Genomic DNA, 22,712 nt, shown 5'->3' on the forward strand with positions numbered 1-22,712 from the left:
TGGGTGCCAACCTCAGAGGGCTGATACATAGAACTCTAGCACCCTGAGGGGAGGTACACCTACAGAGCAAAAGAGGGAAAACAAATACACACACAGTGTACTCAGCTTGTGTGGTATGGTTAGCATCTTTTATGTTGGTCAAAGAAATGCCTACAGGTAATCTGGAAGCCAGAAGGCTTATTCAAAATAACAGTCCAACTGTTCAGCACAGGGCACGATGTACCCAGGAAACAAGTCTTGCCTCATGTTGCTTAAATAATTATTTATAAACAGTGTGATTAATTTAACTAATTTCTGGCTTTTCTTTTAGCAGAGGGAGCTCTGCATTCCTTATTTAAAGAGCAGCATTTAGAAATAGGGATTTTTTACTGACTCATTTCTTAGGAGATACTTAAAAAGAAGTTGAGAAAACAGCTGTAAAACTGGAGAAGGCTGTTTTTATTCAGATGTGAAGGATGTCCTATATATACAATGACAATAGTTATAACGTTTTTTGATTCATTGAGTGCTTTCTATGTAATAGAGGCCAGGCTTAGCCCTGCACATATGTCATCCTAACTAACCTTAACAAAAGCCCTGTAAGATGAGTTCTAATACTATCTCCCTTTTCACATGAGGAAACAAACCCATAATATTTGGTCACATGCTCGAAGTCATATTGATACTGATCTGTAGATAACAGGCAGGACTGACCCCAGGTCTGCCAAATGCCAGCATCTGTAGCCACTGTATCAAAGACAGGAACTTATCCTCCACCAACATCTCAATGGGAGAGAAATGTTTCAGCCTAAAACCGTTTATCCTGGAGGTGACTTTAGGCCATCTGATTAACAGGTACATTCCCAAAACAGTCCTAACTTTTCTAATCCTGAGTATTCAGTGAGGCAAGTGGAGCTCGTTGGAAGTTGTCATTCTCCCTGTTTTCCTTGTGGGATTTCAAGATTATGTTTTCTGAGAAGTTATTTCATGTTGGAATTGGAGCAGGTTTGGGAATAGGGCCAATTTGTGGGTGCAGTCAGGTAGGGATCCAGGGATGGCTTTAATGCTATGCTGTTATTTTTAAATTCTCAATAACTTTTATATTTGAACTTGTGAAAATCAAGGGAATATGTATATATGAAGAAGTGAAATAAAAACAGTTGAGTTAGCTTTCTACTCTATTCTGGTAAAACACACACACACAAAATACATCAGAAAATATGACTTGTGTAATTTTGATAATTCTATGTATACATTAAATGATTCTATATTCTCATTTAAAACTAGTATTGTATGATATAGAGAAGAATTGTAATTGTTATGGGAATAACTATTTTTTTTTCTTCTAAACAAGGGTAAATAGATATAAAAACCAACAAAGAGATAGAGAGACACAGTGGATAAATGGAAGTTTTATACTTTTAGTACTTCAGGGAAATTTTCTCTGGTATTTTGAACTAGCAGTCCATGTTTTCATTTTGTTTGGGGCCTGAAAATCATGTAGCTGATCCAAGGGGGTTAAGGGAGGTAAGACAATGTCATCTTCATCTATCTTTGATTCACCTGGATTAAGTCTGCTTTGACTCAAAACAATGAGGTAAATGTTGAATCCAATTGTAACCTCCAAAGTTCAAGTTAAAGGGCATAAGAAATGTCTTTTAAATGTCAAGAACCTTTCCAACATTAGTAGAAACCTCTAAGGCTCAAAAGTGAATCAAACGTAAATTATTTCTTTATCTAGGGGTAAAAATCTTCCAATTCAGTGTGGAAAAACCTTTATTTAAAAAAAATCTGGGTGTGATGATTTGAAAAGTTGACAAGTATTTTCACCGTGGAAAACTACCATTTTAGCCACTAAATTAAAAGATATTTATTAACGCACAGTGGCACATCCCTGTAATCCCAGTGACTCTGGGGGCTTAGGCAGGAGGATCACAAATTTATGGTCAGTCTCAGCAACTTAGCAAAATCCTGTTTCAAAACAAAGAGTGAGTGGCTGGAGATGTAGCTCTGTGGTAAAATGCCCCTGGGTTCCACCTGCAATACTGAAATAATAGTAATAATAATAATAAAAACAATAATATTTTTTTGTGGCGCCGGGGATGGCTTTGCACATGCTAAGCAAGTGATCTACCACTGAGCTACATTGTGAACCCAATAATGGATATTTTAAGTGATGAAAACTTATTCCAGCATACAGTTCAGATAAACAATAGGCTATTCATCCTTCCATTCAACAAATTTATTAATTAAGCAATGTCTCCACCCTGGTAAACTAGGGAGTGAAAGAGACATGTTACTGCCCTCATGTACAGACGTCTGGAGATACAGACAATCATTTAATAAAAATGCAATTATAAATGCTGATAATTGTTACTTACAAAGGAAACAATAAAGGGCAATAACCTAGAAGAATATTTTTTATTTATTTGGGGGAGGAGCTCATTTTCTTTGACTCTTCTCATTTTTATTTTTTATCTATCTGATAATTTCCTTTTCTGTTAACTCTATATAAATCTGAATGTACTGACCTTCTGCATGGAAATGTCAAAGATCTATATAGTACATCCACTAGAATTGATTTATTTATTATTGGGCTTTGATTGATAAGAAGAGTTAGAAAATCTGAAGAAAAGTCACATTGCTTCCTTCCAGAGAGAATGTTCATAAAGTTCTAGAGCTCTTTTTGTACTCTTAGAACTTTTTGTAATCTTAGAAATGTTCTACATTTCCACTGTCTAATCCAGAAGCCAATTTACTACTTACAGGTAGAGGCTAATTAGCACTTGAAATGTGACTGGGATGACCAAGTAATTTAACTTGTAGTTTTATTTCTTTTTACTTATGATAAAATGCAAACAGGCACATGTGGCTAGTGGTTACCCTAGCCTACACAGCTGTTTTAAAAAGTTTTGTTTTGTTTTGATATTCATTGCTGCAACCAAAACACTTGACAAGAACGATTAAAGGAGGAAAAGTTTATTTGGGGGCTTGTGGTTTTAGCATTCGAAGCCCATAGATGGCCAATTCCATTCCTCAGGGCCTGAGGTGAGACAGGACATCATAGCAGAAGGGTTTGGTGGAGGAAAATGGCTCAGGACATGGAGCCCAGGAAGGAGAGAGAGAGAGAGCTCTACTCAAAAAGAACAATATATATAACCCAAAGGCACACCCCCAGGAACCCACTTCCTCCAGCAACACTCTACCAGCCCATAATTACCATCCAGTTAATCCATATCAGGGATTAAATTGCTGATTAGGTTAAGGTTCTTATAACAATCATTTCTCTTCTAATCCTCCTTGCATTGTCTCACATATGAGCTTTTGGGGGACACCTCACATCCAAACCATAACAGCTCTAGAGATCTTTAAGTCAGTGGAAAACTTGCCTATCTTGGGGCTTATGGGAAGATAAAGAGGGATGATCACCAAGAAATAAAGTAGGTGAACAATGAGTTCCCTGGAAAGTACTTCTAGAGGTTCTCACCTTCTTAAAAATTGGCCATGTCTTAAGTTTGAGTAAGATTGAACTTGGGAAATAGAAAAGATATCTAAGTCCTATAGGAGAGAAGAAAAACCCATCTCCATAGCCCAACTCTGTATGCAATCTCTGTGTTGCCTAATTTATCAGACGTCTGTTCTTATAATTATCTTTCCCATATGGACAGAACTGTGTAGTTAGCAAAATGATTTCACATCCACTATTTTGTTTGATTTTCACAATGAGATAGTGAGATAGGAAGTCAGGGATTATTTATCCACAAAACCCAAAACTGAAATCTTTAGCAGATTTCACAGAGAGAATCTCTTTCTAAAGTAATAGCACCTTGAGTCCCTGCTCTGCCTTGCATTATCTGAGCTAAGCATCATAAAGATGGTTAAACAGAGAAGCAAGGCCAGGAAAGAAGCTTTCCTTCAACCCCTTGCCAAGTACTGCAGTGTTGCAGGCATATTTAACTAGGCCCTCAGGAAACAGCAGTGAACAAGAATAGCAAGGTCCTCAGCATTAACTCAGTATTAAAAGAACTCCAAAATCGAATCCCCAAAGAATCCCAAATCAAATTAGAATAACCTGTTCTTACCACCTGTCACCTAGTCGTGGACACAAGGCATGTCTACGTAGTCATACTGTCTCCCAATTAAGGAGAACCATTTGTCTTAAACTGGGCATGGTTGAATTGAGGCAAGCTTTCAAAAGGAACTTTCTATTGCACTTTACTAGTTAACCTCAGATCAAACTTTTACCCTTTAAGAGATATTATAAGAACCCAACAAGCTACAATATGTGCCATAACCTGAATACCTAACTCGTCATTCTGATCCATGAAAATCTGGGACTGTCGTTCTTATAAACCACACACTAACCGATTATGCCACTGGAGCTCCAGGAGACTGTCATTCTTGAAGCTTAGTATTCATAAGCTTAATATTCATCTTCATTAAAATTATTTTACTAGCCTGACCATGATTGAGTGAACGGGTTCCAGGAATCTGTTCTTTTTCCAAGCTACTAGGTGACATTAGCACAATTAGCCTCCTGATCACACTTTGGTTATTTTTTCTTTTTAAATATTTCAGTCATCCTTCTAAAGAAATGACTTAGAAATGTAAGAAACATGGTAGAAGCTGAATCTACTTGGATAGGGAAGACTCAGGAATCTTGTGGCTAGATGAAGGAGGAATATAGAACCAAGAGTTCTGTTTGGTTGTATTATAGTTGAGATTCCTAACAGACATCTACATAGTGCATATGTTCAGGAAGCAAATTGGATCTTCTGATCTGGAGCCCAGAAGAGAACTTCGAACTTGAGATTATAATCGAAGGGAAAGCTGAGAGCATGAAGATGGCACTGCACTGGGTGGTGCAGTCAGTCATACAGAGGAAGAGCATGGTGGAGAAGAGTAGCAAGAACCAGGCACTGAACAGTTCCAACAGTGAGAGGCCAGACAGAGAAGGAAGAGCTCCTCAGAGGGATGGAGAATGGGTTGCTAGGACTTAGGAGGAAAACCAGAGAACTGCAAGGTTTAGGAAATATGATGCAGGAGGAGTTTTAAGAAATAAGCTGGGCTGACTACAGGAGGTCAAAGAAAAAGACTGTTTTCAAAATTGGAAATATCTAGAAGATAAAAGTTATCTAAAGTTAAAAACCAAGCAGAAGAAGAGGAGATGTATTGCAAATCAGATACTAAAGGATTAATATCCAGAATATTATAATGAAAACCAGAAATTAATAAGAAAAATACAACAAAGTTGTCACCGAAAGGATAAAGCATAGAAAGATATAGTTCATGAAGGTCAAATATGAAGAGTTAAGAATTAATTTAAAATAGTTTCAACCTGACAAGAAATCTGAGAATTGTGAATTAAATAAGAGTGTCTTTTTAATTAACAAAATGAGAAAAGATGGATAATAATCAATATTGGTGAGGGAAAAGACTAAATAACACTCTCATATCCTGTTAATGAGAACATAAAATTGCCACAGTGTTCTTGGAGGTCAATCCTAAATGTGGTCACATGTTAATTAACAATTTCGCTTTTTGTAGCTCTCAGAAAGAAATACTGGCACATGCACACACAAAAAAAATGTGTTCAGAGCTCTATATAGTACAGTTAGTAATAGCAAAAAATTGGAAATACCTACGTGCCCACTAATGGAAAATAATTAAATAATTAAAAATACGTTTAATATGTATTTTTAGTACAGAAGAGTATGGAACAGTTAAAAAAGAATGAGCTATATCTGTACGCTCTCCAACAGAATTATCTTTAAACTGTGCTGTTAAAGAATAAAAGGCAAGATATAGAGAAGTACATATCCAGTGGTACCATTTATATAAAATAATGGGAGAAAAAGCTATGATTTTATGCTTTTATGAATGTTTGTAAATACATTGAAAAGATCTCTAGATTAATGTTAATTGTTGTCTCTGGGGATAGGCATTAGCAGGATAAAAACTGATTTTACTTTTTTTTTTTTTTTGCTTTATATTTCTTGAATTCACCTGAATTTGTTGATGATGTACTTGTGGAATTTTTAAGAAAATTGCAAAATCATCTTAAGATGCATTATGTTAGAACAATTGGTTTGGAGAGCTCATTTGTGATTTATTCATCAAGAGTTTAAGTTCCTATATATATATCAGGTAACATGTTGACAATTTTGTTTATTTCTGTGAATCAAATAGGCACAACTCCTGTCCCTGTAAGAGTTACCCCGTAGTGGATTCAGGTTGGAAATAGTTTTTTCTTCTCTAAATAGGCTACATTCCCTTTACTAAGACTCCTCACCCCCACAGAAAAATACCTCCATCCGGTTTCCTGTACTTTCACGATCTCATGAAGAGGTGTAAGAAATAAATACGGAGGACACATCTGTAAGCTATCGCTAAACCTCCATCTCTTTGCTTGATGACATACTACACATTACGAAAAAATCAGAGGAAAAAAATTGTACCATGTTAGTAAAACAGGCTTTCTTGAGCTGCCCTAGAAACTTCCAAGTTCTTTCTGTGTTGGTGTCTGTGGGAAAAAGCCACCAACTTGTAAAAAACCATCTTAGGACATGTATTGCTGAAACATATGATGTTTGTAACTCACTGACAGCCTGTACTTAGGTAACTGCGAGCTTAAATAGCTAAAAAACTCTCCAGCACCCACACGGAAATTCTTATACGCACTTTGTGGTTGGATTCCTTCTCTGACACCCAGTAAGGCATAATAATTAGGAGAGACTATCAGACTCTTAGAGGATCCTTTGGGGCCCTTCCACCAGCTGGGACCTCCACACCACACTAAGGCTTTAGCTCCAAGACTGCCCACACTGGTAGCTAAAAATTGGATTCATGCTTCTGAGGAGTCTCTGTGACACTGTGTTTATATTTCACAGTAGTTCTGTTTTCTCTTCTTCTTTTCTAACACAAGTAAACGAAAATTCCCTAATTTTCAGCTGCCAGCACAGCTGAATACTGACATCATCAGAATAACTAAATGCTGGTGTCAAAAAGGAGCTGCTCTTTAGGAATTCCGATGTCTCTCAGGGCAAAAAAGAAAACATCACTGATAACTCACTTTGCTACAGAATGAACATCCGTATTACACATGAGTTTTAATAATCGAGAAAAATTCTATCACAGGGTGACCACAAAGTTCTCAGGGACTAGCTACTGAACATTCAACTCCAATGTCACTTCAACCTCCACCAACCTGTGTGACCTTGGGTAGGTCACTTGACCTCTCCATGCTTTCATATTCTATTTCCTTCTTCCTGTTCTTCTGTCTGCTTCCTGATATGCTCTCCATGTCTCAAATTCTTATAAAAATGCCTTTCTGTGAAGTCGTTTTTGAATTCCTTCAGCCAAAATCAGCTTTCTTCCTACTCATACCCTTCTTTGAGGTAGTACAGTCCTCTATTACATCATTTATCACATGGCATTACTATTGTATATTATTCTATTTATTTTTGTTGTTTATATTACTTTAGGGCTATCTTAGACTATCAGGCACCATGAGATTACTAACAGTTCTATTTATATTAATCAGATTATTAGTAATAGTATGAGTCCTTATTCTGTGTCAGGCCCTATAAATACATTATTTCTAATTGCCACAAAAATCCAGTGAGAATGACACTATCCTTATTGTTGTTTCTATATTTAAGGAAAGCAAATGCAAGAATGATTATACAGAAGGTGAGTAGGGGCACTGAGAATCAGGATAAGGACCAGCCTGCTTTAAGTCCATGCTTTTGACTATTCCTCTGAGATACTGCCTTTAGAGAGTGGCAGATCCCCTTTCCTTAGTGCTTACCAGGTGTCAGGATCTATGCTATGTGCACCACATGGTAGCTAATTTGATCCTCACAAAAATCCTGTGATGTAGATAAAGCAATTATAATCTGAAAAAAAAAATCAGGCTCAGAATTGTTAAATGACCTCCCTAAGGTCAGAGAACTAGGAGACCGGGTCAGAAGGTGGGTTAGTTCTCCCTCCACAGCCAGAGTCTTATCCCACCACTTTATTTCATGATCAAATGGTACAATCTTCCAGAAGCTCTGCAAACCCTATGCCAGTTTTCAGAAATAAACCTCCTGGAAACAGAAGGCTGGAGCATTACCCCTTATAAATAAAGCAAATGAACCAAATGGGCCCTGAACACTCACCTCAGTACATGCGTGGATCCGTTAATGGTTGTGGTTGAACAGGGGACAGTCTGGCCTAGAATGGAAGGTCTTCTGTAACGTTCATCGTCACAACAGAGGATGATGAGGAAGGCACGTCTGAAAGACTTGTTCAAGAAGGCGTAGAGGAAGGGGTTCAGCCCAGAATTGATATAGCCGAGCCAGAGGAAAGCAGTCCACACCTGCCCGGGCACAGTGTAGTCTATGAAAGGATCCACAATATTGGTGACAAAGAATGGAGCCCAGCAGAGGCAGAAGCAACCCATTATGATGCACAGGGTCTTGGCCGCTTTGGTCTCTGTCCTCATGCGATGAGTGCTGTGCTGGTCAGCTGGCTGGGGCCTGCCCTCTGAGGGGGCTCCTGCCCGCTGCAACATCTGGATCTGGTGGGCATGCTCCTTGGCGGTGACGTAGATGCGATAATAGGCCAGCACCATGAGGAGAAACGGGATGTAGAAGGCCACCACGGAGCAGGTGATGGCGTAGGGCTTGTTGACCATGAAGATGCAGTAGGTCGAGTTTGAGTTCTGGTTGAATTTCCTCTTTTCTATCTGAGAGTTGGAGGGAGACAGGAAATGAGGAAGGGAGGGAGAAAGGGAAGGAAAAAAGTGAAGAAACGGGAGGACAAAATGAGGAAAATATAAGAAAAGAGAGAAAAGAAGAAGAGAAAGAGGGGAATAGGAAAACAGAAAGAAAGGAAGGGGATTGAGAAAAGAAGAATTAGAGAAAAAGAGAAAGGGAAAGAAAGAAGATATATCAGCCACTTTGTTTTTCTTCTAAAGACAAGGATAAGATGCTTTATTTAAAATGATTGGGATGAATACCTGCATTTAGTGGGTTCAGGGGAGAATGGGAAACAGTGAGTATTACCTAGGTCTCAACGCGGGTTGAGTTCCCAGTTCCCTTTGGTCTTGCCCCACTCAATCTACGTAGAGAAGTCTCCTGTTATCCACAGGGGATACATTCTGACCTCCCTGGTGGATGTCTGAAACCACAGATAATTTCTTCTTTTTCATGACATTTGAGAAGTGAACCTCAATCATTATCTATTTCACTACTGACAGACATTTAGACAGTTTTCAGGTTTTAGCTATTTTGAATAAGATTGTTATGAATATTCTTTTTTTAAAAAACATTTTTTATTGGTTGTTCACAACATTACAAAGCTCTTGACATATCATATTTCATACATTAGATTGAAGTGGGTTATGAACTCCCAATTTTACCCCAAATGCAGATTGCAGAATCATGTCGGTTACACATCCACAATTTTACATAATACCCTATTAGTAATTGTTGTATTCTGCTACCTTTCCTATCCCCTACTATACCCCTTTCCCTTCCCTCACATCTTCTCTCTCTACCCCATCTACTATAATCCATTTCTCTCCTTGTTTATTTTCCCATTCCCCTCACAACCTCTTATATGTAATTTTGTATAGCAATGAGGGTCTCCCTTCATTTCCATGCAATTTCCCTTTTCTCTCCCTTTCCCTCCCATCTCATGTCTCTGTTTAATGTTAATCTTTTCTTCCTGCTCTTCCTCCCTGCTCTGTTCATAGTTGCTCTCATTATATCAAAGAAGACATTTGGTATTTGTTTTTTAGGGATTGGCTAGCTTCACTAAGCATAATCTGCTCTAGTGCCATCCATTTCCCTGCAAATTCCATGATTTTGTCATTTTTTAGTGTGTTATGAATATTCTTGTACAAGTTTGTATATGTAAGCCTTCATTTCTCTTAGGTATATACCTAGGGCTGATGTCATTGCGTCATAGGTAAATGTATGTTCACCTTTGTATGTACAGCCAAAAGGCTCCCAAAGGGACTGTCAGTTGACCTTCCTCCCACCAGGCTAGGAGAGCCCCACTTACAGTGCCTCCTCACCGACACTTGGTATCGTCAGTGTGGGGTCTTATCTCATTGTGGGTTTGCTTGATCCATTAATGGTTGTAAAGTGGATTCGATTACATCAGTAAAACACTCCACATGTCTGTGACTCTGCCGATATGTTTAGATTAGGATTTGTCTTATTTTTATAACTTTGGTACCAAAATCGTCACAGGCATCCCTGCCCAGGTGATTACAGTGCACTGACATCGCTTTCTTTAGAAACTGTGTGAGACTAAATTTCTGCTTCTGTTTCATGATTATCACTGATTCCCTCATGGGACCAGAGTATTGTCTTTATATGATGAAATACTGCCTAGCTCTTATAGGCACATTCTTCTTGGGGTCCTATCCTCAGTCTCAAGCCAAGTAAGTCATCTCAAGTTCCATGTGCTCTGCTCTCTGTACCTCTGTTCCTTGTTTGCCATCCCCCACCAGCCTGATTAAAATTTGGATCAAATAAAATAATCTGAATCCAATCTAAACTCATCAGGACCCTTCAGAATCTTATTGTGACTTTTCTATGTATTTTCCAATGATTAGTGATATCAATTACCATTTTGCCATTTAGATATCCTCTCTTATGAGGTGATTATTCAGGTATTTTCCCATTTAAAAAACTGGGTTGTCCTTCTTTTTCTTATTTATTCTTTATAGTTCACCTATATTCTGGATATGACTTATCAAGTTTATGTGTTAAAGTCTAAACAGTTTTCTCTTTTTAGAATCTGGTGATAGAACCTACACTTTTAGTTACACTCATTGTGGCCTGTTTTAGAAATCTTTGTTTACACCTCAGTATAAAGATATTCTCATATCTGTTTTTAAAGACATTCTCCTATATTTTATCTTAGCATATTATTGGGCTAGTTTTTGCATTGACTTCTTTAGCCCACCTGGGATTAGTTTTTCAATATGGTATGATGTAGGAGATAAGATTTAAATTTTACTTTATGGATAGCTAATTAACACAGTATCATGGATTAGAAGACCACCCTTCCCCAGCTACACCACAGTATGTCCTTGGTCATAAATCAGGGAATCAAACATCCATGGCTCTGTGCTTGAATCTTCTATTTTGTTCTCTTGATTTGTCTCTTTGTGCACTATACCATTTTAATTTGTAACTTTATTAATTTTGGATACTCCACATTAAAATCTTTGAACTGTGGGTCATCATCTTAAAGACTGCTTTGGTTATTTTTATATCTCAGTATTTTCATATAAAATCTAGTCATAGTCTATCAATTTCCATGGAAATCTTCAAAGATTTTGGTTTCTGGAATTATAATAACATGATTCAGAACATCTTTGCAATAATCCCTCCCTTTATGTAAGTCTTTTAAAATCTATTTCAGTAATATTTTATATTTTCTGTATAAACATCTTGTACATTTTTATTCATTTGCTCTTAAGTGTTTTAAGTTTTTATTCAATTTTAAATGATACCATATTAAAATTCTTATCCTAAGTTGCTGCTTGTATATGGAATTCTGTGAAGATCTTCTGGTGTATTGATTATGCATTCAGCACCTTGATTAAATGAGTTATTAACTAATAATTCATCTCTAGATTCTTGTCAATTTTCTCCATGAATATGCACATGAGTATTAATTTTTCATTTCATTTTTAATGCTTTATTGAATTTCAAAATATCTCTATTATAATTTTGAAAAAAAGTTGTAATAGTAGACATTCTTGCTTTATTTCCAGGTTTAGGGAGCAAACCTTCAGTATTTCACTACTGGGTATGACATTTTCTATATGAATTTTGTCAGTTTAATTGAAGAAGTTCCCTTTTATTATTTTGTTTAATGAGGTTTTAAATTTTTCTAAACCTGGATGAATATTGTATTTTATCAATTCAATGTTAGCAGTAGTGAGATGGGTCATGGGGATTTTCCTCCACTTCCTTTTAGTAGTCTAGTAAATTACATTAATTATTGTAATTGCATTACATTCCTTTATAGTTGTCCTGGACCCTGTAAGACACTAGATTTCTAAGACTGCAACTGTGAACACAGATTGCTGACAGCTCTACCTCAGTCACCTTCTCTACTAATAGATCTTTACTAAAAGGAGCCTCTTTCAGTGTCCCTTCCCCTGCTTGGGGTCAGCCCACACCATTGTGGTTATATACATAAATAAAGACATGGAAAAAATGCATGTGTACATACATCTAATATGTGTATATATGAAACACATATGCATATATATGCATACATGACACACAAATACAAAATTTTATTAGTTTTGTACGTATTTAGTACCTTGTTTTATAATGTAATATGTGATAGTATGTCTGACTATTCAATTGATGACTTTAACATTATGTAATATCTCTATCTCAAGTAATGCTACTTACTTTAAATTTTATCACAAACAGTAGGGCTATACCACATCTTTCATTAGTATTTGTATGGCATGTATTTTCCCAACATTTTATTTCAACCTTTCTGTCACTTTACATGTAATGGACATCTCTTCATGTAGCATATATATGTATTCTGCTTTGATTCAGTCTAAAAATTTTTATCTTTTAGCAGGTTTTCTTTGAAGAGTTTTTTCATTAATATTTACTATAATCACAGATTGACTTAGATCAAGTGTACTCTCTTACTGTTTTGTATTTATCTCTTGTGTTATTTTTGGAATAATCAATTTTTATGATATCACCATGATATTCCTCCCTCTATTAGGTTATGGTTATATATTCTTTCACTATCTTTGTTTTAGATGTTACAATTTAATTCATTCTACGTAATACATTTACCATGTCCTTGCTGATGCAAAGATTGTAAGCTCCTTACTTCAATTTTCCTACCCAATTCCTGCCTTTTATAGTATTGTTTTCATGTATTTTAATTCTATGTATGCTTTTAAAAGTCACAAAACATTAATATTAGTGTTGCCTGAACTTTCAATACTCTTTTATTCTACCTACTTCTGCATTTTTCCTGTTATGTGACATATTTGTATAGGTTTCCTTTATTGTTGTTGCTTTATTTTTTGACTAAAAAATATTTTGCTCCTGAAAATTTCCCTGTTTTTGCTTGCTTGAAAATGTCTTTAGTTCATCTTAAGTTTTGAAGAGTACTCTCATTGGATATAGAATTCTATATTGCAGATTTTTTCATCATTTTTAGATGTCATTACATTGCCTTCTCATTGCCATCAATTCATTGCAGGGTCAGCTGTAAGTCTTAACTTCCCTTTAAAATTAATTTATATTTTTTTCTTTAATTGCTTTGAGGTTTATTCTTTCATCTTCAATTTTCAGAATTTGAAAATATGTATCTTCTAGATAGTTTTCTCTTTTTTAACTTAACCTACTGAGGTTCATGAAAATTCTTGAATCTGTGACTGATGCTTTTTGTCTGTTTTGAAAAAGTCTTAACCACTTTTTTTTGAATATTATTTCTGTTCTCTGTTCTTCTGGAGAATATCTCTGTGTGTGTGTGTGTATGTGTGTGTGTGTGTGTGTGTGTGTGTGTGTGTGTGTGTGACATAATTGTTCCTCAATCTGGAGGTTTCTACACACCTACACTCCAGTTTAGATTAGGTACATTCATCTGTGTTTTATCTACTATTAAATTCATCACTCTTCATTCACTATATTTCTTAGTTCCAAAATTAATTTATATTTTCCTTTCTTTCCTTTCTTCCTTCCTTCTGTCCTTTCTTTTTGCCTCTTTCTGTATTTCTTATAAATTCTAGTCTTCCAGTAAAGTTCTCCATATTTCTCCTTTTCTGTTTACCTATATTAACTGCAGTTACTGAAAGTTCTTATGTAATAGCTCCACTATCTAGATTGTCTATGAAAATGTAATGTTGCATTTTTCTGTTCTTTGTTTTTGGTTCTTTATTTAGGAGTAGCAGATAATTCAAGAAAAAATGTGTACTAAAAATTCACATTTATCTCTCTGAAGCTTTCACCTCTCTAGAACTTCAGTCACTCAAATCTCAGGTAAATTGGCACCTTTAATCTCCAAAATATTCTCCCAGTTTAGAGAGACAATTATAAGCGCAAGGCTCTTGCTTTCCATTTAGCTTCTATCTCTCTCTCTCTCTATTCATGAATCAAAGACTTTTTTGATAAAATTTTCTTTTTCTATTTGGAATAATAGCTACTCAAGTCTCATTTGCCTTGGTTACTTTCCAATGCCTTCAAACAGTGTTTCATTTTATTGTCATATTTTAAAATTTGTTTTAATTAGTTATACATGACTGTAGAATACATTTATGCATTTTGAAATATCATACATAGATGGGGTATAATTTCCCATTTTTCTGACAGTACATGTTGTAGAATCACATTGGTATGCAGTCATATATGTACATAAGGAAGTAATGTCTGTTCATTCTAGTATCCTTCTTATTTCCATATCCTCCCCTCCCTTCAACTTCCCTCTACTTAAATCTAAGGTAATAATGTAGTGTCTTTTATTCAGTTTTATAATTATGATAGTTTCCATTGTATGCAGGAACCTAATTCTCCTTTCTTAATTTTAATGTGTTATTAATTTGGCTTCCAAGAAATTTATCTCTGTTTTCTTCCTTACTGTTTGTTCCTTTGAATACTCTTGTAAGGGTCTTTGTTTCTTAGAGGTAAATTTCACATGCAAAATAATAGCATCTTCCTATAACTCATCATTTTTTTACTTAATTTTGTTTTAAATAAAATTTAACCCCTGATATATATATTAGTTTCTCCTCACTAGATGTGAAGTGCCATAAGAGTTGAAATGTTTTTCACCACTGACTTTGCAGTTTTCTATAGAATATAGTCAGCATTCAATTACTGTTGCCTGAATAGAAAAATGAGCAAATAGGGTATGTATTGTGAACTCAGATTATATATTGTGAACTTGGATTTCAAAGTCATGAGGTTTCCTTTTAAAAATGAATATTAACATGTGTTGATTAGATAAAATTAACATGTAAAAAATTAGTATATTGCCTAAAATGTTTAATAAATGTTAGTGATGAAAAAACTCAAATAATATTACTAAGTAGGGTCTAGGTTTAGGAACATAGTGGAGAAACAGTCTAAGTTATTAATATGTGAATTTTTAGTGGCTTTAAATTTTTAGGGAGCTTCTTTTACATTATATAAATAACTGCATTGAGTTGGTGTGGTTGCAGACTTGTACAATTTGGGGATAAAGTGGAGATTTTAAGACAAGTCTACCTTTAAAAGAACAGGTGAGTCAACTGAGCAAAGTAAGTCCTTGGAGTAGGTTCCTGCCCTGGGCATTCTCTCTATGTATGTATGTGCAGATTTAAACATGTGAGTATACTTGTTCATTATTAATGGATTACATATTTGTAAATTTACCTGCTCACTAAAATTTATTTGTAGCCTCCAAAGATCAATTCTTATGGTGTTTCATTTTCAGACACACTTGTGCACAGAACAGTGTAGAATCTGAGTGCCTGATAGCCATGTTCCCAGTTGAAGTCAAACAGCAATGTTCTATCTTCTCATTCCACTTCTCAAGTGTTCTTTTTGCTCTTTACTGCCACATATTTTGCATTTTCATATGGGGCATTTTTGGTGATTTCTGTATTTATAATGGCCCTAAAGCTAAATTGCTGTCTAGTGTTCCCAAGTGCATGAACACTGTGATGTGAATTATCGAAAAACATGCATGTGTTAGGTAAACTTCATTCAGGCATGACTTATAGTGCCTTAGCCATCAGCTCAATGTTAATAAATCAACTATATGAATTAAATTGGTGTCTTTAAATAAATATAAAGGGAAGATAAGGCTGAGTATTGATTGGTTGATGAAAATGTGACTTGCTGAAATCTAACCCTCTGTTTCCCCTGGGAACAAAGATTTAGCACTTCCTAATTCAGTGTATGTAGTGACTTTATAAAATGTAATTACTATAAATAACAATGAGTTGTATATGTATTGGGATCTTTTAGCAGGTTCAATGTGCAAATGAGTGGAGAGATATAAATATAAAGCATATTAATAGAAAATAGATGCCCCCTTAACTGATTAGGTGAAGTAAATAGGGGGTGCCTCTATCTCATTCCCGTGAATGAAAAAACACTTCCCAAATTATTTCCCTTGGAACTTCCTCATCAGATAGTAAAAATGCTGATCCCTCACAAAAATTCCCCATGAACAAAAAGCATATGCTCCAAAGGTCTTCTCCACTAGGGAATAAATGTTGCAGAAAAATTAATAGCATAGACTCTAGAATGCAGTAAGCCTGGGCTCAGATATAGTCACCAGCAATTCTTACCAGTGACTTTGGTTAATAACTTAACCTCACTGAGCCTCAATTTCCTGATCTATAAAACGAGGACAGTAATAGTGTCTTCTTCATAGTGGTGTTGTGAGGCACAAGTGAGATTCCCAAGAATGGTGATTAACATGGGCTTTGATACACAGCACATACTCACCTTTTGTTGGCTGCTATTGTTTTTATTATTGGAATATCAATATTTTTTGGAAAATTGGATTTCATTTCTCCAAAAATGATAAAACTCACAGTCTGACAGAACTGGATTGGGATACTAGAAAATACTCTCATGCTCTTCCTGTTTGAATCCTCTTTCTACTTCTCTACTTTCCTGCCTCTAGTATTTCTTTCAGAAGCCCAAGCACTCTGATTCTGACACACCACATGAAAATCCTGGTCCAGGCCTTGATATGGGTGTATTTTCATGGACAAAGAAAAGGGCAGGACTAGGAGCTAAGAATGGGGTAGAGAGAGGAAGGGGCAGTTCCCTCTCCCACGGGTCCTGTGGAGCTGGAGCTCACCCTCAATCTGTCCTCTCTATTCCCCATCCTTCATTAAAAGGAATCCCAAAACTGATTTGAAATTGATTGCCTGAAAACTTCCTGAGGAGATAGATATCCCTGTTGATGAATACTATGGATTTTGATTTTCATTAGGATTTTGGTGCATCAGAGACACTGGCCTCTTAAAGAGCATCCAGGCACAGTGAGATGGTTCATTTTGTGTGTCAACTTGACTGGTCACAGAGTACCTAGACATTTGGTAAAATATCATTCTGGCTATGAGGATATTTTGGGCTTGAGATTTCCATTGGAAACGGTTGACTGAATAAAGCAGATAGTCCTCCCCAACGTGAAGCCTCATACAGTCCGATGCAATTTGTTGAAGGCCTGAATACAACAGAAAGGCTGAATAAGAGGAACCTCCTGCTACCTTATTGCTTTCACGCTGGGACATAATTTTTTTTTTCCTGTCTTAGATCTTGAACTGAAGCATTGGCTTTCCTGGATCACCAACTTGCTAACTATGGATCTTGAGACTTGTCAACCTCCATAACCACAGGAACAAATTCTTTATCATAAATCTTTTTCTGTGTTTCTCTCTACTGTTTCTATCTATTTACACACACACACACACACACACACACACACACACACACATACACACACAATTGATTCTGTTTCTATGGGAAATCCATAAACAAGGGCTGGGAAATGCCTGGCACACAGGTCGCATGTCCTCCTATACCTAGCAAACACTATTTCCCACTGAGAACAGTGACGGAGCTGGGCTCAGGGTTTAGTGCTCTCAACTTCTGCCCCAAGGCTCTTTTCATTTCCTGGCAGCCTCCATCCAGATGAAATATCCTCTTCAGGTCAGTGGAGGCCATATAGACTCTCAATGTGAAGTGGGACAAAGACTTTTCTGAACATATGACAAACCCAGGGATCTGACTGCTAAGCCTTGAATTTCTGTTCCACTAGTTGCAATTTGTGCAGCATTGAGAGGGCTACTTAACCTTGTAAGCCTAGGTTTTGTTATCTGTAAGAGGAGAAAAAATTATACTATTTCCAAAACAACGTTGTTAGGATTATATGTAAAGTAGTGTGCTGTTTAGCATATAGTAAGGTTAAAGAAAAGATTATTCATGATATTGTTACAGTGCTAAGGCATTTGGCATGGTGGCACATGCCTATAATCCCAGCTACTTGGGAGGCTGAGGCAGGAGGATTGCACATCTGAGGGCAGCCTTGACAATTTAGTGAGATTTTGTCTCAAAAATTGGGACAAGAATGAGATCCTAATTAGAATAAATTACACTCCATGTATGTATAATATGTCAAAATACACCCTATTGTAATGTATTTCTAAAAAGAACAAACTTTTTAAAAAAGGCAGGGAGGATGTAGCTTAATGGTAGAGTACTTGGGAGTCAATCCTCAGTACCAAAAATAAATAAATAAATAAATCGCCTGAATGAAGTTTACCTAACACACGCATATTTTCCTATAATTCACATCACAGTGCTCATGCACTTGGGAACACTAGACAGCACTTTAGCACTATGCTTTAGGGCTGTTATAAATACAGGTATCACCAAAAATACCTGTATTTTAGGGTATGAAAGTGCAACAGTAACCACCATGATCAAGTTGTGCAGTAGAAGAGAGAGATTGGGCTCCACCTACATATCAAGGAAAAGTTGGATTTTATAGCCAAGAAGCATGGTGGGTGAGAATCATTGGATGGAAAAATCTCTAAGAGGAAATATCAGTGGTAGAGGAGATCCTAACTAAACCAACATAACAGGATTCTTCCTGAAGCCAGGCCAGGCTGATCACATGTCACTTATGGATGATGGAGGATGAAGGACCTGACCAGTATTGAGGGCAGAGGGTTCTGGCTAAATCAACTTAACAAGATTCTTGCTAAAACAGCAATGTGAATATGGATATGAAGACTAAAATTGGAGGACTAGTTGTGAAGAAAATTCAGAAGACCATGACTAAAGTTGAGTCGAGGAGACTCAGTCGGTAAGCATTCAAAAATGTTAGCTTTTAAACAAACTGTCCCTGAGGCTACTGTCAGATTCTTCCTTTGAGCATTCACCCAGCTTAGTATTATTGATTGAAAATTCCAAGCAAACTTGATCAGATGGTAAACCTGTGGGGTTTGTGTGGATACTCACCAAATCAACTATGCCAATGTTATTCCAGCCTTGCATTATAGGGAGGAAAGAGATAAACATGGGGATGACCCAGCAGCCTCCCAGCATTAATGCGATGCGCAGAGGGGTCATCTTGTTCCTGTAAACCAAAGGCTGGCAGCAGATGGCATAATACCTGGGGAGACAATGGAGGGGATGGGGCCATGGGCAAGGGAAGGAGTAGGGAGAAGAATAGATGAGAGAAGAGGGGACAGAGGGAGGGGAAGAGAGGGGTGTAGAGAAGGGGAAATAGTAGACGAGAAGAATTGGAGACAGAAGCAAAGAATAAAAATAAGAAAGAAAGAAAAAGAAAGATAGGAAGGAAGGAAGGAAGGAAGGAGAATAATGGGAGATAAAGGAAACAGTAGACAGTACAGGAAGGGAAAAAGGGAGGAGAAAAGAACAGAGAAAATAAAATAAGTAATTATGTGATAATATATGTTAACATATGGCCAGTGTTCATAAAAATATACTTTAGATCTCATCTGAAAACGGTCACCTGGAGTGGCTCCACATCCCTCTTGATAACCCATTATCTGGAGATGTCTGACACATCTGAGGGTCTTCTCAGTTTCAGGCACAGTTTCAAAATGCCTGGGCATTTAGGAGCTTCTGCCCAGCCATCTGGGCTGCAAGTCCAGGCATCGTAGCTTCTCTGGTTACAATTGGAGGGGCCCATCCAGGCTTTGTCCTATGTCAGATTTGTTCCCTTCATTGTTTTTTTAAATTTTTTTTTGTATTTGTTCTAATTAGTTGTACATGACAGCATAATGCATTTCTAGTCTTTGTACACAAATGGAGCACAACTTTTCATTTCTCTGGTTGTGCATGATGCAGAGTCGCACCATATGTGCAGTCATACATGTACCTAGGATAATGATGTTCACTCATTCCACCATCTTTCCCGTACCCATGCCCTTCCCCTCCTCTCCCTTTCCTTTGCCCATTTTATCCACACACCCTCCCCTACTACTGATCAGCATCCACTTATCAGAGAAAACATTCAACCTTTGGGTTTTTTGTTTTGTTTTGTTGAGTACTGGGAATTAAACTCAGGGGCAGTAGACCACTGAGCCACATCCCCAGCCCTATTTTGTATTTTATTTGGAGACAGTGTCTTAGTGAGTTGCTTAGCATCTTGCTGTTGCTGAGGCTGGCTTTGAACTCACTATCCTCCTGCCTTGGCCTCCCAAGCCACTGGGATTACAGGCATGTGTTACCATGCCTGACATGGCCTTTGTGGTTTTAGGGATTGGCTTACTTTGCTTAGCATGATATTCTCCAACTCCATCCATTTACCTGCCATAATTTTATTCTCTTTTAAAATTTTTTTTAGTTGTACACAAACCTTTATTTTGTTTATTCATTTTTATGTGGTGTTTAGGATCAAACCCAGGGCCTAGCACATGCCAGGCGAGTGCTCTACCGCTGAATAATATTCCATTGTGTATATATGCCATGGTTTCTTTATCCATTCATCTATTGAAGGGCATCTAGGTTGCTTCCACAGTTTAGTTATTGTTGCCTTCTTCTTATCACCTGCCTGCACTGAGGAGGTATTCTATGTCTGCATTCTTTAAACTGTGGTCCAGGGATTCCTCTCTATTCTCCCTTCCTCACCCTGCATCAGAATTCACCTGAGGAGGCCTTTTTTAATTGCAGAGCTCAAGAGTCTTCTGAATCAGAGCCTGTTGGAGCCACCTGGAGTCTGCATTTGACCACAGGAGTCATTGCTGTTGTTTGCTAAGTATGTTCTATGTCTTTCCTAGGGGCACATGCACTTCCTGGCCTTAAGTTGGGGGAACCAAGTGACTGGTTTGGGCCCATGAGTCATGAACAGAATTCACATGCATTACTTCCGGGACAGCCAATTTAATTGTTTTTCTGATGCCAAGAATGTAAAATTCCAAATATTTTCTCCTCCATCATTTTCTACATATTGATTGAGAACCCCTATCCTCCTGGGACTCACTGCTTACCCTTTATTGAATCCACGTCCTTTCTACAGCACTTTCTTCCTATTTCCAGGTACAGGTACAATCTGCTTCATGAAGAGCCCTCATCTTTATCTCCCAGATATTATGCCTCTACATGATATTTCACCCTGAGAGACCATCCCTTCTATGCCCAGGCATGGCAAGGAATTTGCCAACATGCACAAGACTGTGGGAGATCAACTACTTCTCTTTGGAAGAGTCGTAAAATAAGTACAAAAAGACAGGCTAGAGACGAAGCCTTTTCTGTAAGATTTTTGCACTGTTTAATAATAAGCCACCCCTACATGCCCCTAATCTTATGCAGTTCACTTTGTTAATTTTTCCCGCCTCTCTTTTTTTTTAAAATTCAAAGCATAACTAATATAACAATGGCTATATTCTTTGAAGAGGTGGTGGTAGGATGGGTGGGGAGAGAGGGTGGATTAGAAAGAGCCCAGAGTTTGAGCAGGAGAATTGGGTCTTTCTGGAGCCAGGAGGGACAAAGTCTATCCTTCCCTCTAAGGTCTCAAGGAACTGCTGACTACATCCTGCAGGAAGTGTTACCTGGCCAGCAAGTCATGTGGGGTGTGCTGATTGAGACCAGAGATCCTGAACAACGGAGAAAAGAATGGGAGAGGGGCTTGTTCAGGAGCTCAGGTTTTCCATTGCAAAACTGACATGGTCACAAAATAGAATTAAAGACCATTCGGTAATGGAAAGAATCATGATGAGCTAGAATTCCCTTTATATTCTTATTATAAGAAAGGCAAATGTAGCTGGGTAGCTGACTTTTCTAAATGGTGACATTAACAGTCATTAGAGGTTTATTATTAACATAGAATTAATGACAGATTTAGAATAGATAAAAAAAGATGCCTTTTTTTTTTTTTTTTTTTTTTTTGTAAATTTGCCCCTTGCCTCATTTCCTGCTTGGGGTGTGTGTGTGTGTTGGGGGGGTCTACTTAATATTCTTTCTCTTTGCTCTTGGTAATAGTATCTCAAATCCTTTAGGAATTAACTCTTTTCCTTTGCAGTATTACTGGGAATAGTAATGGGATTCTGACTTTTCTACCTAAGGAGCAACCCAATCGGACCATCTTCTGGGACTCAGTGTCACGGAGATGACAAAGATGGGAAGCCAGTGGTGTGGCCCCATTCCACAGCAGCCTCTGGGCAGGGCTGGGGATTAGCTCCTGCCCATTGGATCTTTGGGCAGCTATGGTCCTGCATCTTCTCAGCTCTCATTCTTTTCTCCTTTTATCAATTAAATAAACAATTTCATATCTTATCCATAAATTCCATTTTGCTTAAACTGGTGTTATGGATTGAATTGTGTTCTCCCTGCCTCAAAAAACATGTTGAAGTCCCAACCCTCAGTACCTGGCAATGTGACCTTATTTGGAGATAGAATCCTTACAGAGGATGTCAAAAGAAGGTCATTCGGGTAAGCCCTGATCAAATTCCACTGACACTGTCCTTGAAAGAAAAATTTGGACATGAACACTGTTATACACAGAAGGAAGATAGCCCTGTGAAGCAAGAAGACCAGAGTGATGCAGAGTGATACATCAACAACCCAAGAGATACCAAATGTGGATGCTAGAAGTTAGGGAGAAATAAGGAAGAGTCCTCCCCTAAAGTTTTCAGAGGGAACATGGCCTTGGTGCAACTTCACTGCAGACTTCAAGGCCCTAGAACTGTGAGAGAGAATGGATTTCTG

General features: G+C 37.3%; 1 protein-coding gene across 1 annotated transcript in view; it reads right to left on the reverse strand.

The window, feature by feature from the left end:
* Positions 1-22,712, reverse strand: part of Htr4 (5-hydroxytryptamine receptor 4) — a 102,575-nt gene that overhangs the window by 52,853 nt on the left and 27,010 nt on the right. The window contains exons 4-5 of the mRNA XM_077796847.1: positions 18,999-19,152; positions 8,142-8,710 (exon numbers count right to left, since the gene is read on the reverse strand). Coding sequence (XP_077652973.1) covers positions 8,142-8,710; positions 18,999-19,152 — 723 coding nt within the window. The remainder of the gene's footprint in view (positions 1-8,141; positions 8,711-18,998; positions 19,153-22,712) is intronic.

Source organism: Urocitellus parryii, chromosome 1, assembly GCF_045843805.1.
Source record: "Urocitellus parryii isolate mUroPar1 chromosome 1, mUroPar1.hap1, whole genome shotgun sequence".
Lineage (NCBI taxonomy): Eukaryota > Metazoa > Chordata > Mammalia > Rodentia > Sciuridae > Urocitellus > Urocitellus parryii.